The 14287-nt window shown below is 43.6% G+C and overlaps 1 protein-coding gene and 1 pseudogene across 1 annotated transcript; one reads left to right on the top strand and one right to left on the bottom strand.

Annotated features, from left to right (window-relative positions):
* The first annotated feature begins 7274 nt into the window (after nt 1-7274).
* LOC102564282 (olfactory receptor 5G9-like) lies at nt 7275-8303 on the top strand. Its single transcript, XM_006267490.4, has one exon. The coding sequence runs from the start codon at nt 7368-7370 to the stop codon at nt 8301-8303; it is 936 nt and encodes a 311-aa protein (XP_006267552.1). The 5' UTR covers nt 7275-7367.
* Nucleotides 8304-12917: 4614 nt separating this feature from the next.
* Nucleotides 12918-13867, bottom strand: LOC102564509 (olfactory receptor 1052-like; annotated as a pseudogene).
* Between the last annotated feature and the right edge of the window lie 420 nt (nt 13868-14287).

Raw genomic sequence — 14287 nt, 5'->3', positions numbered from 1 at the left:
CCCTTCTTGAAAATGGGCATAACATTGGCCCTCTTCCAGTCCTCAGGGACCTCTAATTCCATGATTCTCCCCAGTTGCAAATTTTACTTTAATTATTAAGGGATTTATACAGCAAAGCAACCTTTCAGTCATCCACTTTCACCCCATGTTTTCCTTCTTTTCTCCCTACTATTTCCAGTGATGGGTGGAATGTCCATTCAATACATGAACTATAGCCCCAGGTTCTGGCCATTGTTTAATTATTTAGCATATATACTAATAAAGCCATGATAGGAAAATGACAAGTAAATATTTTCCTGGTTCTTTATTTGGTCCTCTGGGTTTCATTGTATCATTCCATCAACATATTTAAACACTACCCAGGAATACCTAGTGAATCAGGGTCTGTGATTCCTTATAATTAGGGATCTCCATAAATCATGCTGGAAATGCCCTTGGCAGTGACTTCTTTAATGTTTTTCATTTTTCCACTTCGCCCCCACACAGAGCCATCTCTAGGGGTGTGCAGGGCCCAGGGCATATCCGCCTGTGCAGGGCCTGGGGGAGGGTGGGGGAGAGGGATGGCAAGTGGCCAGACCTGGCAGAGCTGGGGGGCAGGGGTGGTGACGAGTGGCCAGAGCTGGCAAAGCGGGGGGGAGGTGGTGAGCAGCTGGAGCTGGCAATGCTTGGCAGCAGAGCCAGCAGCTCTCAGCAGTGGCAGCGCATGGCAGCCATGGCAGGGCCTATACAGCACTGACCATGGGACCCCCCAAAATGCAGGGCCCAGGGCAGTCACCCTGATTGCCACCCCCCCCCCCCCCCCGGACAGTGCTGCTCCCACAATTGATAGAGGTTTTAAATATGCCACAGTTTTTGCCGGTGATAAACAGCAAACAGCCCAGCTGTTGGGGCCCCTCCACCAATCAGGGGCTTGGGGGGGGGGTAGCAAGCAGCAAAATGAAAAACATTACAGAAGCCACCATGGGAGGTACTTTCAGCAAGACGTATGGCCCTTCGCTAGTGGCTATTCAGCCAATTATCTGTTCAGGTTGTAGTAGTTTTATCTGGCCCACATTTCCCCAATTTGTTTATAAGATGGTCATGCGAGACCTTGTCAAAAGCCTTGCTGAAGTCCAGATACACTATATCCATAGCATTCTCTTCATCCACCCAAGTAGTTACTTTGTCATAGAAGGAGATCAAGTTTGTTTGACATGTTTCATTTGAAATGTTTTGTTTTTCATAGATCCATGCTAGCTGCTTGTGATCAGCCTGTCCTCCTCCAGATGATAGCAAATTAACTTAGTTAGGATATTTTTCAGTAACTTCCCAGGTATTGAGGTGAGGCTAGCCAGGCCTTTTTTAAGGAGGGGCACTATATTGGCCCTTTTCCAGTCCTGTAGTATCTGGTCCATCTCCCATGATTTCATGAAGATCATTGCCAAGGGCTCCAAGATCTCCTCTGCCAATTCCTTCTAGACCGTGGGATGAAGCTCATCTTGAATTCATTCAGACCCATCAAAAGCTCTCTGACCATCTCTTTTGTTATCTCCTCCCTCAGGTCACCCTGCTTCTTTATCCGTATGAACCCTATTAGGTGTCTGGCTGAAACTTAATTTATTTTTTTTAGAATAATAAGGCAAAGGCTCTTGAGTAACTCAGCTTTCTTTGCATCTTTGGTTAGGAGTGCTCCCTGGTTTGTTAACAGAGGACACACAGCTTCCTTGGTCCTTCTTTTCTGGGCAGCATACTTACAAACCTCTTCTTGTTGTCCATAACCTCCATTTCCAGGTGCAGCTCATTCTTTATCTTTGCCTTCCTGATTTTGTCCTTGCAGGTTCTAGCTATTTCCTGGTATACCTCTTTGGTGACTTGCCCACTCTTCCATTGCCTGCATGCTTTCCTTCTGCATTTGATGCATTTTAGAAGCTCCTTGTGTAGCCACATGGGTCTCTTGCCATTCTTCTTTTATTTCATGTCAGGATAGTTTCTTGTTGGACTTCTAATACTGTGCCCTTTAGAATGCCCAAGCACTCTCCTGGGCACCTTTATCCTTCAATCTATCCTTCCCATGACACCATACCGATCAACTCCTTAAGTTAGATGAAATCTACCTTTTTTAAATCTAGCAACCTAATTGTGCTGGCCTCATGTTTTCCCTGTCTGGAATTTTACTGTATTGTAATAGCTTCCTCCCAAATTACCCATCACCTTCACATCCTCCATCAATTCCTCCCTGTTTGTCAGAACAAGATCCAAGAAGGATGATTCCCTAGTTGTATCCTCCACTTTCTGGAACACAAAGGTGTTCTCCATACAAGCTAAGAACTAGCTTGACATTTTGTTTGGCTGCATTGTTCTTCCAGCAGACATCTGGAAAATCAAAGTCTCCCATCAGTACCATCCCAGTTCCTCATCTAGCTCCTCTTCCTCATTAAGTGGTCCATAATAAATCCCCACCATTAGATCGATGCCACATCTTTCACCATTCATCTTCAGCCAAATTCATTCTGCTTTGCTGTCTTCTTCCTCTTGAACCAGGGAACAATTGCATGTGCTTCTAACGTACAAGGCAACACCATCATCTTTTCTCTCAACCCTGTCCTTCTGGTTTAGCCTGTGAGAGAAGGTGAATGTGGGCTGGGCCTTCTAAAAAGTGTCTTCCTTGAAAGCACTGGGTATGTGGCATAGGCATACATTGCCTCCAACAGAAGGGCTGGAGGGTAGAGTCTGGCAGTTCAGGCAGCTTCCTTAGAAGTGGGCTTGATTCCCCTGTGGCTAAGAAGATGCAAGAGTCCCAGTATCACACTTCCTGCATGACTAATCCAACCCCTAAAATACTGTGTACAAGGTGGGCCTCTCAACCACTGTTTCAGGCTCATTGGTGCATATGGGATGCTTCCATTTCAGACAACCTGGCTGTGATGAATGCATCTACTGTACAGTTGTGCCTGAATCTCTTCCATAGAATTTTGGATTCCAAAGTCCCTCAAGCCATCATCCCTTTGCTCTTTGGAAGCCTTAATGGAGGAAAAATTCAATGGTCTCCTGGCTTCCTGACTGCATCAGTGGTTTGTTGCAGAGACAGAGTTGGATTCAAAGTGCTTCTTTTAGCGCCTTAATGGGGCTTGGCCACAATTTAGCTGCTTAAATTCCAAAAAGGCTCAAAATGGTCCTGCATCAGCAGATATAAAATCATCTACAGTAGGGCATCAGCCCTCATTCAAAGTTATTCTGATAACAAATTCCTGCATAGTCCACTGTTCAACCCATGTCCATGGGCAGAAACCCAAAATTCACCTCTCCCAGAAATCCCAGAATTGCTAGACTATAGGGTGGGCTGCTCTTGCTTTCCTTTGGAATGGCGTATACATTTTACACTAGGTGTTCATTATTTAAACACACACACACACACACACACACTGATATCACTGATTAACCACAAGGTATCAGGAAAAAAGATGGGTACCACCATCTCTTCTTAAGGGAGACGTGTTATTGTGACTTGTCTGCTTTCAGAAACCCACTAGTCACAGTGAATAGTAAGCAACAAGAAATGTCTCGTGCCCAGCTTTCATAAGGAACTCATGACTGAAGTGGGAATTCACCCTCTGTTTGCTTTTAGTGATTCCTACTGGCTGCCTCTGTGCCCATACAGAATTACACCCTCTGTTCTGCAGCACAGTAGTCTTTGCCCACAGATTTAACAGAGAGTGTCTTGAGCAGCCAAATAAATGCCATGGGGGTCAGTTCACATGCTAGATCCTATGTGGGGTCAGTGCATGGGGTCAGACTGAAGATGTGATCCAGTACACGGGACCAACCCCAAGAGCTGGACCCAGCCACTTGCTGCCCTGATCCCATGCACTAGGTGTGGCCATGCACTGCCCCACCCTGCACACCCAGATCCAGCGAGGCACTGGCGCATGCCAACACAATCTAGTGAGCAGGGCTATGTTATCCGGGCCCCACAGCTTTCCAGAGTCTAGAAATTTGGCAGCAGGAGAGCAGTAATTAACACTGCCATGGCTCTACCACCGCCAAATTTCCAGACCTGTGGGAAGCAGAGCAAGGAAGGGGTGCAGGAGAAGCCCTGAACTGAACTGCTCTTGTCAGGAGCAAATTTGCTCCTGATGTGGGTGCATGTGCACAAAAAATTCAGGTGCATTAATTGCACATGTAGACATACCCAATGGTATACAATGAAGTCCCCTATCCAATACACAAGCTGGGTACCTAAGAATGGAATTCAAAAGAGGCCACATGCTAAGCTACACATCTAAAAACTTGCCTCTCTTCCAGATTTAGAAATCTACAGAAAACTGGCTCTCTTTTCTTTCTAACTACAGCCTGCAGAGGTGGGGCAGTCTGTCCTTCATCTAGGAGTAGGAAGGGTGAGTTTGTGAATTTTGAGTGGGTGGAGGTGTGAGACGGGCACTGTGTTCACCAGTTCTGCCAAGATGGCAGCAGGTCTGGTTATGTGCAATAGTAGAACTTTAGGAATTGAGGAAAGTTTACTAGTGAAAACTCAGGCTCCTGCAGTTTCTCAGAGATTAGCAGGCAGGGGAGCATTTTAGACTACTTTCTTAGACTTAGACCCCAACTTCTGCACCAACAGTCATTACTGCTCAGTCATTTAGTACTTGTATAAACAAGTACTTGTATAAACAAGTACTAAATGACTGCAGGAACTGGAGTTACTGCACAGTAGCATTGCCAAATGTTTTTTTTGTGATGCTGACTGCAGAGTAGCCTAAGACTACTGCACAGCAGCATCACATCATGCTTTCTGCCACACAGCACTACTGCACAGTAGTCATGGGCTACTGCTCAGTCAGTGTCTCATGTAAACGTGGCCAGGATATCTTCAGTTTATGCAGATAAATAAATGGGACCTCACTAAAATAAGACATTTTTATCAAAGAGAGTTAAGCACCAAACTAAAGGCAAACTTCAGAAACCACTTCTTCAGTTTGCTTTCAGAATGAAACTTATGGCAAAGCCTTAGTCTGTACTGCTCCCTGGCAGACTAGCACCCACATTCACATTGATTCAATCAAAACAGAATCCCCTGTGCACAATTAATTTCCATTTAATGGCCTGTTTTCTCCATGCTCAAACTTCTGGGAATGGAGGAGCTTCCAAAGTCCCAAATCCCTAAATCATGTTAGCTCAAGAGCTAATAAGGAAGCTAAAGGAAAAGCAGGTTTGTTAGCCCAACACAATATAAGGCTAAAAAAAGTAGCGGTTCTTCAGATCTTCTCATCTTAGAAGAAGGTATGGGGAAAGGAAAGAGACTTCACCAAAACCTTCAGTCAATATGGTGAGTTTCATAAACTTCTTGGTTCATAAATTACAACATAAAATTTAAGATAAGGGAAAGAGTGCCTTAACCTGAGAGGGGAAAATCCAGCTTCCCTTCAAGTGTTCCCCCTCAAGGAAAGGAAACAGTTTTGCTGGGAGAAGGGCAGGAGCCAGGGAGATATGACAAAGAAGTTGTTTAAAAAGAACGTGGAAATATTTACTCTAGACCCTGTGAAAAATGCTGATGGAAAGCATTGGACAGGGCTCCTCCGTCCTTCTGTGATAAATTATGTTTTCCCTTACTTCCATTATTTTTAGTCAAGTTTAAAATATTCCAAATAACAGAGATACCCAAGCTCCCTTTTGGAGGCCTTATCCTACGCTGTAAATAACTACTTTTATTCTTTCCATTCAGCTGCCCTCCCACTCCCTGCACCTGCACATTGACACCCATACCCCAGGCATGACACCCATTGTCCTCCTGCAAATCCTTATTTGTTCCTTTGCTGCAAAGCCTGGAACCTATCAGGAAGTAGCAGAGAGCAGTAGTTCTGACCAACGCTGTCTTACTGGGTCTGTCAGTTGCAGATGGGACCGCCTCATGTACAAACTCATGACAAGTAGACATAATTTGCCCAGCCTGGGCACCCGCAACAGGCAGGACAGACTTCATTGTGGCTTATATGATCCAGTGTGGTACTCTGGCTGCACTTGGCAGCCAGTTCGCAGGAAGTCCAAGCTGCCACAGCTTTATCACTATTGGTGCCCAGAATGAATACGCAAACACCACACTGGGCATGTCTACATGTTCTGCCATCACAACTCTAACCACGATATCAATGGACCAATTGTCCATTGTTTGCATGGCCCACAGCTGTCTACTGTAGACACTTTTCGTTTGCTTGCCCTACCTCTTACATTGTAATCTCCAAAAGGCAAGGACTTTCTTTATTATATGTTAGTACAATGTCCAAAAATGGGACCCTACCCTGTGATTGACATAATGAGGTGTGATAGCACCAAGTTAAGTCAAAGTTTTTCTAGCATATTACATTAGGAGATTAAATTCTCCAGTCCCTTTCCTCTCAGCCTTATCCTAGTTTATCTGGCACTGATTATCCTTCAGTCAATATTTGAATTCATATCTGGTTGATCACTTCATGAGTTGTCTTGGGACACACATGACAAGCATGACTTACTAAAGACTGAATACATTAAGCCTACTGGTTCCTCTTCATCAGCTATGAACAAGTCTTGCTGCTCTATCTGTGTAAATTAGCACAGAGATCTCATAGAGATGACTAAGTTAAGATACCAGTGTCCTCTATGAGGATATGATTGCAGGACATAACGTTATGAGCTTATAAAGAAAACTTTTAGTTTGACTCAAAAGCTCTGTCTCATCAAAAAAAAAGGATATTAAAAAAGGAAGTCTGAAGTGGAAATGTTTACATGTACACGTCATGCAATAAAGGGCTAGAAAACAAACTGTTCCAGAAAAAAAATGAACTTTGGAAAATAGTTACTACATCTCCTTCCTGAACACATAATCACAATTTATCTGATTGCTTACAAATATTTTAACAATATTTATTTACTTTTATGCCCTCAGGAGCATAGAGGACTTGATAACATGGCATGTGGACACCAATAAGCTAAAGTACAAATAAAAACACTTTGTATGGGATCTCCTAAAGGATTGGAACACGTGTAATGTTAAAAGAGAAAGTGAGATAACATGTATCATGAGCGGAATTACAGTGATACAAGAAGACATACTGTTAGATATAGCAGCATGTTAGCTCACAGGGACAATCCAGTTACAAAATAACACTCTGATGCGGGACAAAATTATCTGTGCAAGACTGACTGACCAACTCTATGACTTACACCTCTGTTTCTATGCACAATTGGAGGCACACGCTATCCAGAATGAACAGTGGAGTCTGACTCTTATCTCCAAAGATCCTGTTGCTCTATAAATTCATGACACTACAAAGAAATTCCATAAGCTGACAGCAGAGATACAGTGCAAATATTTCATACTTTTCATTTGGATTCCACACACTGTATGCATAGTAGAAATGGTCAAAGAAAACTGCAGCCAAGTGACTGAATTCCTTTTCACAGAATTCACAGCTGATCCAGCTATTCAGGTCATGCTCTTTATGCTGTTCCTTGGGATCTATCTCACTACAATGGTAGGAAACCTTGGCATCATTTTCTTAATCAGGGCTGACTACCAACTTCACACCCCCATGTATTATTTCCTTGGTAATTTAGCTTTTGTAGATATTTGTTATTCCACTCTCATCACTCCCAAATTGATGGCTGATTTGATAACAAAAAGGAAAGCCATTTCTTATGCTGGGTGTGCAGTCCAGGTCTTTACTTTGTGTCTCTTTGGAGTTACAGAGTGCATCCTCCTGGCTACAATGGCTTATGACCGGTATGTGGCCATTTGTACTCCGCTAGTGTATTCCGTTATCATGTCCCCAAGACTCTGTGTCCAGCTGGTCTTTGGGTCATTCTTAGCTGGGTGGGTAAATGCAGTAACACAAACAGCAGGCATGTTACAGTTAACCTTCTGTGGCTCCAATGTCATTGATCTGTTCTTCTGTGACATCTCTCCATTGTTATCACTTTCCAACTCTGACACAACTATCAATCATATAGTCATACTAGTTGTAACCATTGTATTTGGGGTGTTCAGTATCCTGATTGTCCTCATCTCCTACATTTTCATCCTCTCTACCATCTTAAGGATCCACTCGACTAAGGGTAAATGCAAAGCCTTCAGCACCTGTGCCTCTCATTTTATGGCTGTGAGTGTTTTCTATGGGACCTGTCTCTGCATTTATTTAAAATCCAACTCAAACAATTCTCGGGCAAAGGACAAAGTGCTCTCAGTGTTCTACACAGTGGTGACCCCCATGCTGAATGCCCTGATCTACAGCCTGAGGAACAAGGAGGTGAAGGATGCCCTCAGAAAAGTCATAAATAAAAAATGTTACTTTTAAGTCTGAGTGCATGTCCAAATCCAAATGATAGCCATCCCTGATAAGGAGCACCTGACCTGTGCCTTGTTTCAAGTCTTCTAAGGTGGGTTGGAAGGATTTGTTGAGACACTCCTCCAGTGGCACTGACCAAGATTTTCTGCATCTTCCTCCCAAACAATCTTTTGGAAAGATGTGACATTGAGTAGGAGAAAAATATTAAACTATTTGTACAGATCTTTGGTTTCAGACTTTAACATCCAATCTTTAGGTTCCCCAGGTGACGTGTAATATAGGCAATGATAATCTAGTCAGTCAGCCATGGAGATTTAAGGTTCCATGCTGCTATGCATTGATATTAGTTAGGAAAGGATTGCTGAACTAAAGAGGAAAACTATTTTTCCCCGACTCTGCTCCCTTGTGTCACCCTCCCCCCACACCAGAAAATCTCCCCAGGCTTAGACTTTTTTCAATTATTGATATCTTGATTATTATACCTTAGTGCCCAGAGAATGTTGTTTGCAACTGGTTCTACTATATAAAGTGCTCCTTTTCTTGAGCTGGAGGGAGATACTTAGGCAAATCCCAAATTTCTGTAGCATCTATTGCTATAGCATCTGATTGTAGCTATGTGAATGAACTCTTTTCTGTTGTAGGTGGTTGTGTTCTTCAAAAACTGTCAAAGAAACGTATAGAAATTAAAATTACTCTTGACTTCTCACATCATAGTTTTTCTATTTTGGCCTTTGTTTTTCTGGTGGTGTTTTTTCTATATATACACTCATCTTGTATGTGTCCACTCACCTGCTTCCTTCTACATGTTAAAAAAAATGCATCAAGTTTAAGGCAGAATGATTCACTGGACCATCAAATCTGCCCTCCAGATAACTGGACCCATTCCCATGTGTCCACCTCCTCTGCAATATATGTAAAACAGAACAGAATCCCAGGATCAGCCCAGACAGGGCCAGAAGGCCAAGAGCGAACTCTGAGGACTGAAACTGGCAGCTGGGCACCAGGCTAGAAGCAAGATGGAACTCTACAGAGAGGCCTGGGTAGGGTTTCTCTGCTAAAAATATTTGGCAGGAAAATGGCAGGAAAAAATGGGATCAATCCTCCCCCAGCAGCAGTAAACTCCACTGCCACCCTACAAAACAACAATTCCCAGAACTCCTTGCACTCTATGACACACAGGGCCTGAGCCAACTGTTTCCTGTAGTTGGAAAGTACAGGGAGTGAGGCAGGCAGCAGGCAGGTAGCAAGGAGGTAGGCAGTAGTGTCAGGCTATGAACAACTGGTGCCTCTTATGACTGGGGGGGGGGGGGGGGCACCATGGCAGTAAGTGGCAAGCGGGGACCACCCACAGCCACCACTGGCTGCATCAGCAGTTGTGCCCTGCATCTTTCTGGCACCCTTCCCCTTAGGCAGCACCCATGACATGTGCCCTGTTTGCTCACTCCACATTATGCTACTGCCCCGTGCCATGGGCATTTTAGGACCCATTAAGAGCATATCAATGTGTTTCTTGGCTTCCTGATTGTGCTGGCAGCTGGACGGAGATGCAGTACAGATTCCAAAGGTCCTCCTCAAGTACCTAAATAGGGCTAAGGCAGAATTTAGCTGCCTAAATCACAGAAAGAATCAAAATGGCTTTATGTCAGCAGCTACAAAATCAATTAGGTGCCTGTATTCAGGAATCTGCACGAGGCCTTTCACACATACTCAGAAGTGAATCAGAGACAAAATGCATATATAATCCATGTTGCAGCCATGGGCCAGAAGACCAGACACCTCTTTCCAACAAGAGTGCCATATTTATTGGATTATAGGTCAAGCTGTTTCTTGCTTTTTCTCAGAAAAATAAGCAACCTGAAGACTGATATCAAACTCTAGAACCCAGGACTCCTCTGTGAGAGACTTGTGTTCACAAGATGAGAGAGAAAAACCTGCTTTTTGCCTGCACTTCTGCTTCCATACCTCTCCAGTTCTTGCCTTCCCAGTGGTCTAGCTTCAAGAGGTGAAAAAAATTTTAAAAACATGGTGATCCTTCCTTCTCTTTCAGCTAGCAAACATATATGAAAAATCTCTAACACTTTCTTTCCAAACCACCACTATCTATTGCAGTCTCCCTTCCACACTCACTTGCACTTTCTGCATTTCCACTTCCTCACCCTTGAGCAAAATCACAACTCCAGCCACTTCCTTTGCATCTGACCCCACCCACCACAATAGTCCCCATTCTCATCTCTTACCAACATGCTTGTAATCCCTCTCCCATGGGATTCTACACTCCTGCAAACATACTGGGCATTTATACATGTGTTCCAGGTGTGTATGTGGGGGCACGCTTTAATTAGAGTGGCTTCAAGAGCCACTCTAATTAAAGCACCTGGAGCATCACATGTTTCAGTGTCCCTGCACTGAAAAATGGTGGCAGAGGTGCTTTAATTAAAGCTTATTGAATGAGCTTTAGTTGAAGTGCCCCTCCTGCCATTTTCAGTGTGGGGACACTGATGCACATGATGCTGGAGTCTGCTGGAGCTTGGTAATTACCATGCTCCAGCAGACTCGATTAATCAAGTCTGCGCCTAGGCGCTGTAGTTACAGCACATCGGAGCAGTCTCATTGCATATATATAGGTGCCCGTTATGTCTGATTTTACCCCGCTCAATATTGATGTAATCTTATCCCACCTCTTCCTTGATAACACACCTCTGACATATTTATAGATGCCACAGACAAAATCATGCTTGTCCATTTAAATTTCACATCTCTACCACTTTGAGTCTTCTGTGTTGCTGCTTGATGCTGTTGACTCTAATCCTCTACCTCTTTGCATCCCCATAGTCTGTCAGTTGTTTTATTGCTTTAACAGTTAAGAAAGGTTCCTCTTTCCCCTCTCCTGCACCTTTCCACTTCCCCTTCTCTCCTTTCCCCTCTCCATTAGACCAAGACCGCATTAGCTCTGATAAGCTTTTTGTCAACCCACCCCTTCCTCCTCCCCCTTTTCTTTGTCCGTCTTCTTTTTACTAAGCTTCATAGCATTTGATTTCTTTCTTTTCTCAGTTTGGTTCTCTTCTTTCTCCTACTTTATCCTCACTACTTCTTCTTCCTGTATCATTCTCTCCTGTTTCCCTTCTCTCTTCTGTGTCTCAAAGTCACTTGTTCCTTTCTTTTCTCCTCTGTTGTCAGCTGTGCCACTTCAACTACTGAAATTTCACTCTCTCCCTTCCTGGCTCTTCCTTCTTGTGGAGTCTCCTCTACTGTCATGCATTCTGTTTCAACATCATCTTCTTTGCCACTTTCCCTTTCCTGTCTCTGTTCCTTCTCTGTAGATCTAGCTTTATTTGAGAAGGACCATGGGCCTGTAAGGGCACTTGTACATGAGCTGGAGCAGTATGAAACCTGCTAGCAGCCCACCTGGGCAGCCCTGGGGAGTGTCGCTGCCATGGAGAGAAGGACCAGGGCCCCCAAAGCTCAGGGCCTACTTAGTCCACTAGCAGCTCACCCCCTGGCCATGGGAGAGGTAGTCAGGCTCTGCCAAAAAAAAAAAAAAAAAGGGTCGGGTCCTTCCTGGACTCCCATCTCACCAATGGCCCTGATCATCAGTGCCTCACTAACTAATCTCCTAGACATGTTGAAGATGGCCTTCCTGAAGTTTAGCACTTCTGCCCTACTGGTTATCTTTCCCACCCTTCGCCAGATAGTAAATTCAATCAGTTGATGGTCACTATCCCCTAGGTTACCTTGTATCCATAGGCAACTGGTAGGGGGTGCACGGAGGTGCACGTGCCCCCCCCCCCCCCCCCCGAAGGAGCTGGTGCCCCCCTTGACAGCTAACACTGATGCTGTCGGTAGGGCTGGTGCCCCCCTGACAGGGCTGCTGCCATCAGCAGCTTCTGCAGGTGCCCCCCCACCCCAGATTCAGGAGGCACCAGTCACTCATGCTTGTATCTGCAGATCCCCTACAAATACAACAGTTTTGTTGATGCCATTCATGTCTCTGAGGAAAGAGGTGTGATTTACAGAAATATGCAATTTCGTTTTTTACTTAAAAGCTATTTCAGCAAAAAATAAAACTTCAGAAAAACTCTGAAACATTCCCTGTATTTCTTTGGAATTTACCAAAAAACATCCAAAACACAAAAGCATTTTCTCACTCAAAATGACATTGGGTTTTGATATTTCTAATTTATTTTAAAACCTGTTTTAAAAGTTGAAACCGAAATGAAATGCTTAAATGTCAATAAACCAAAATATTCTGAGAAACATGAAATCAGTTTTTGTTGTTTTTTCATTCCTGAATATTTTAACTTTTCAGAACTGCTGGTAAACCAGAACTCTCAATATTTGCTGAGCTCTAATACCTAGATTCCTGCACTGTATTGAAAATCTCAATAAAAGTCTCTAAGTTTAATTAAAATTGTAGAAGCGCATGAAGAAATGCATTAGAATCTGTGAACAGTTTAGGTTATGAGTCATTGTCAACTACTTCAGTGTCCTCATAATCAAAAGTGTCATTTAAAATACAGACAAGTTCATAGTTCATGCTGCGGTAGCATATTAAAGTCACTTCAGTCGTTGCTGGTTTCGTACAAGCACAGATCTTGGCTCCTCAGGAGCTACAACCCTCTGCTGCTAAATTACCTTCCTGTGGGAAAAAAAAATCATTTCTTTGATCCTGTTGAAAGCATTCTTCACCTCCTTGTTCCTCAGACTGTAGATCGGGGGTTCAACATGGGGGTCACCACTGTGTAGAACACAGAGACCACTTTGTTCTGATCCCGTGAATTTTTCGTGTTCGGCTGTAAATATATAAATAGTCCAGTTCCATAAAATATGATGACAGCTGTCAGGTGGGAGGCACAGGTGGAGAAGGCTTTGCACTTTCCTTCAGCAGATTGGATCTTCAGGATAGTGGAGATGATAAAAATGTAGGAGATGAGGACAATCAGGGTGCTGACCACTCCAAACAAAAACGTCACAAACAAAAGTATAACATGATGAATCCTGGTATCAGAGCATGAGAGCAAAATCATAGAAGAGATGTCACAGAAGAACAGGTCAATGACCATGGGGCCACAAAAAGACATTTTCAACATACCAACTGTTTGTATCATTGCATTCATGCAGCCAGTGAAGAATGACCCAGCCACCAGTTGGCCACAGAGTCTTGGGGACATGATGACTGTATAGAGCAGTGGGTTACAGATGGCTGCATACCGGTCATAGGCCATCACAGCAAGGAGAAAACACTCCATAACCAGAAGGATATTGACAATACAGAGCTGAGACACACAGGCTGAATAAGATATGGCTCTCCTCTCTGCTATCAAGTCAAATAACAGTTTAGGAGTAATGCACGTGGAGTATAAAATATCTACGAAAGCTAAATTGCTGAGTAAAAAGTACATAGGAATGTGAAGCTGAGGGTCAATCCTGAATAGTATTATCATCCCAAGATTCCCAACCAGGGTGACAATATAAACTGCTAGGAAGAGCACAAAGAAGGTGACCTGAAACTCTGGATGATCTGTGAATCCTGAGAAAATGAACTCAGTTGCTTCAGTACAATTTCCCCAGGTCATTTCTACAGTGCAGGGTCCCTGGATGAAAAAAAAACAGAAAGAAAAACAGCAACTAATTGCTTCCAATCTGCACCTCAAGATACCAATAATATAGAACCACTTCTGCTTCTAGGTCCTGTAGGATCATGTTTTCCTGATGTTATTTTACCACTACAGGCAAGAATTGTGCTCTGAAACCTGAAGCTATAGTATTTATATTTGGTTTTGGATTCAGTGGCCTTTGATCAAATGTCTGCTGAAATCTCTCTCCCCAAATTAATTTGAACCTTGGCTTAGGTAGCATGACACTCTCAAGGGGGGCATCTACATGAGACGCTTACTGAGGAGTTGCCTAATTAGCTCTGCAGTAACCTGTCACTGTCTACATGTGCAGAGCTATTAGGTCAGAGTAAACTAATTCACTTGGCCATAGGATAGTAC

Source organism: Alligator mississippiensis, chromosome 2, assembly GCF_030867095.1.
Source record: "Alligator mississippiensis isolate rAllMis1 chromosome 2, rAllMis1, whole genome shotgun sequence".
In the NCBI taxonomy this organism is placed as follows: domain Eukaryota; kingdom Metazoa; phylum Chordata; order Crocodylia; family Alligatoridae; genus Alligator; species Alligator mississippiensis.
This window is presented reverse-complemented; position numbering and strand designations above follow the sequence as displayed.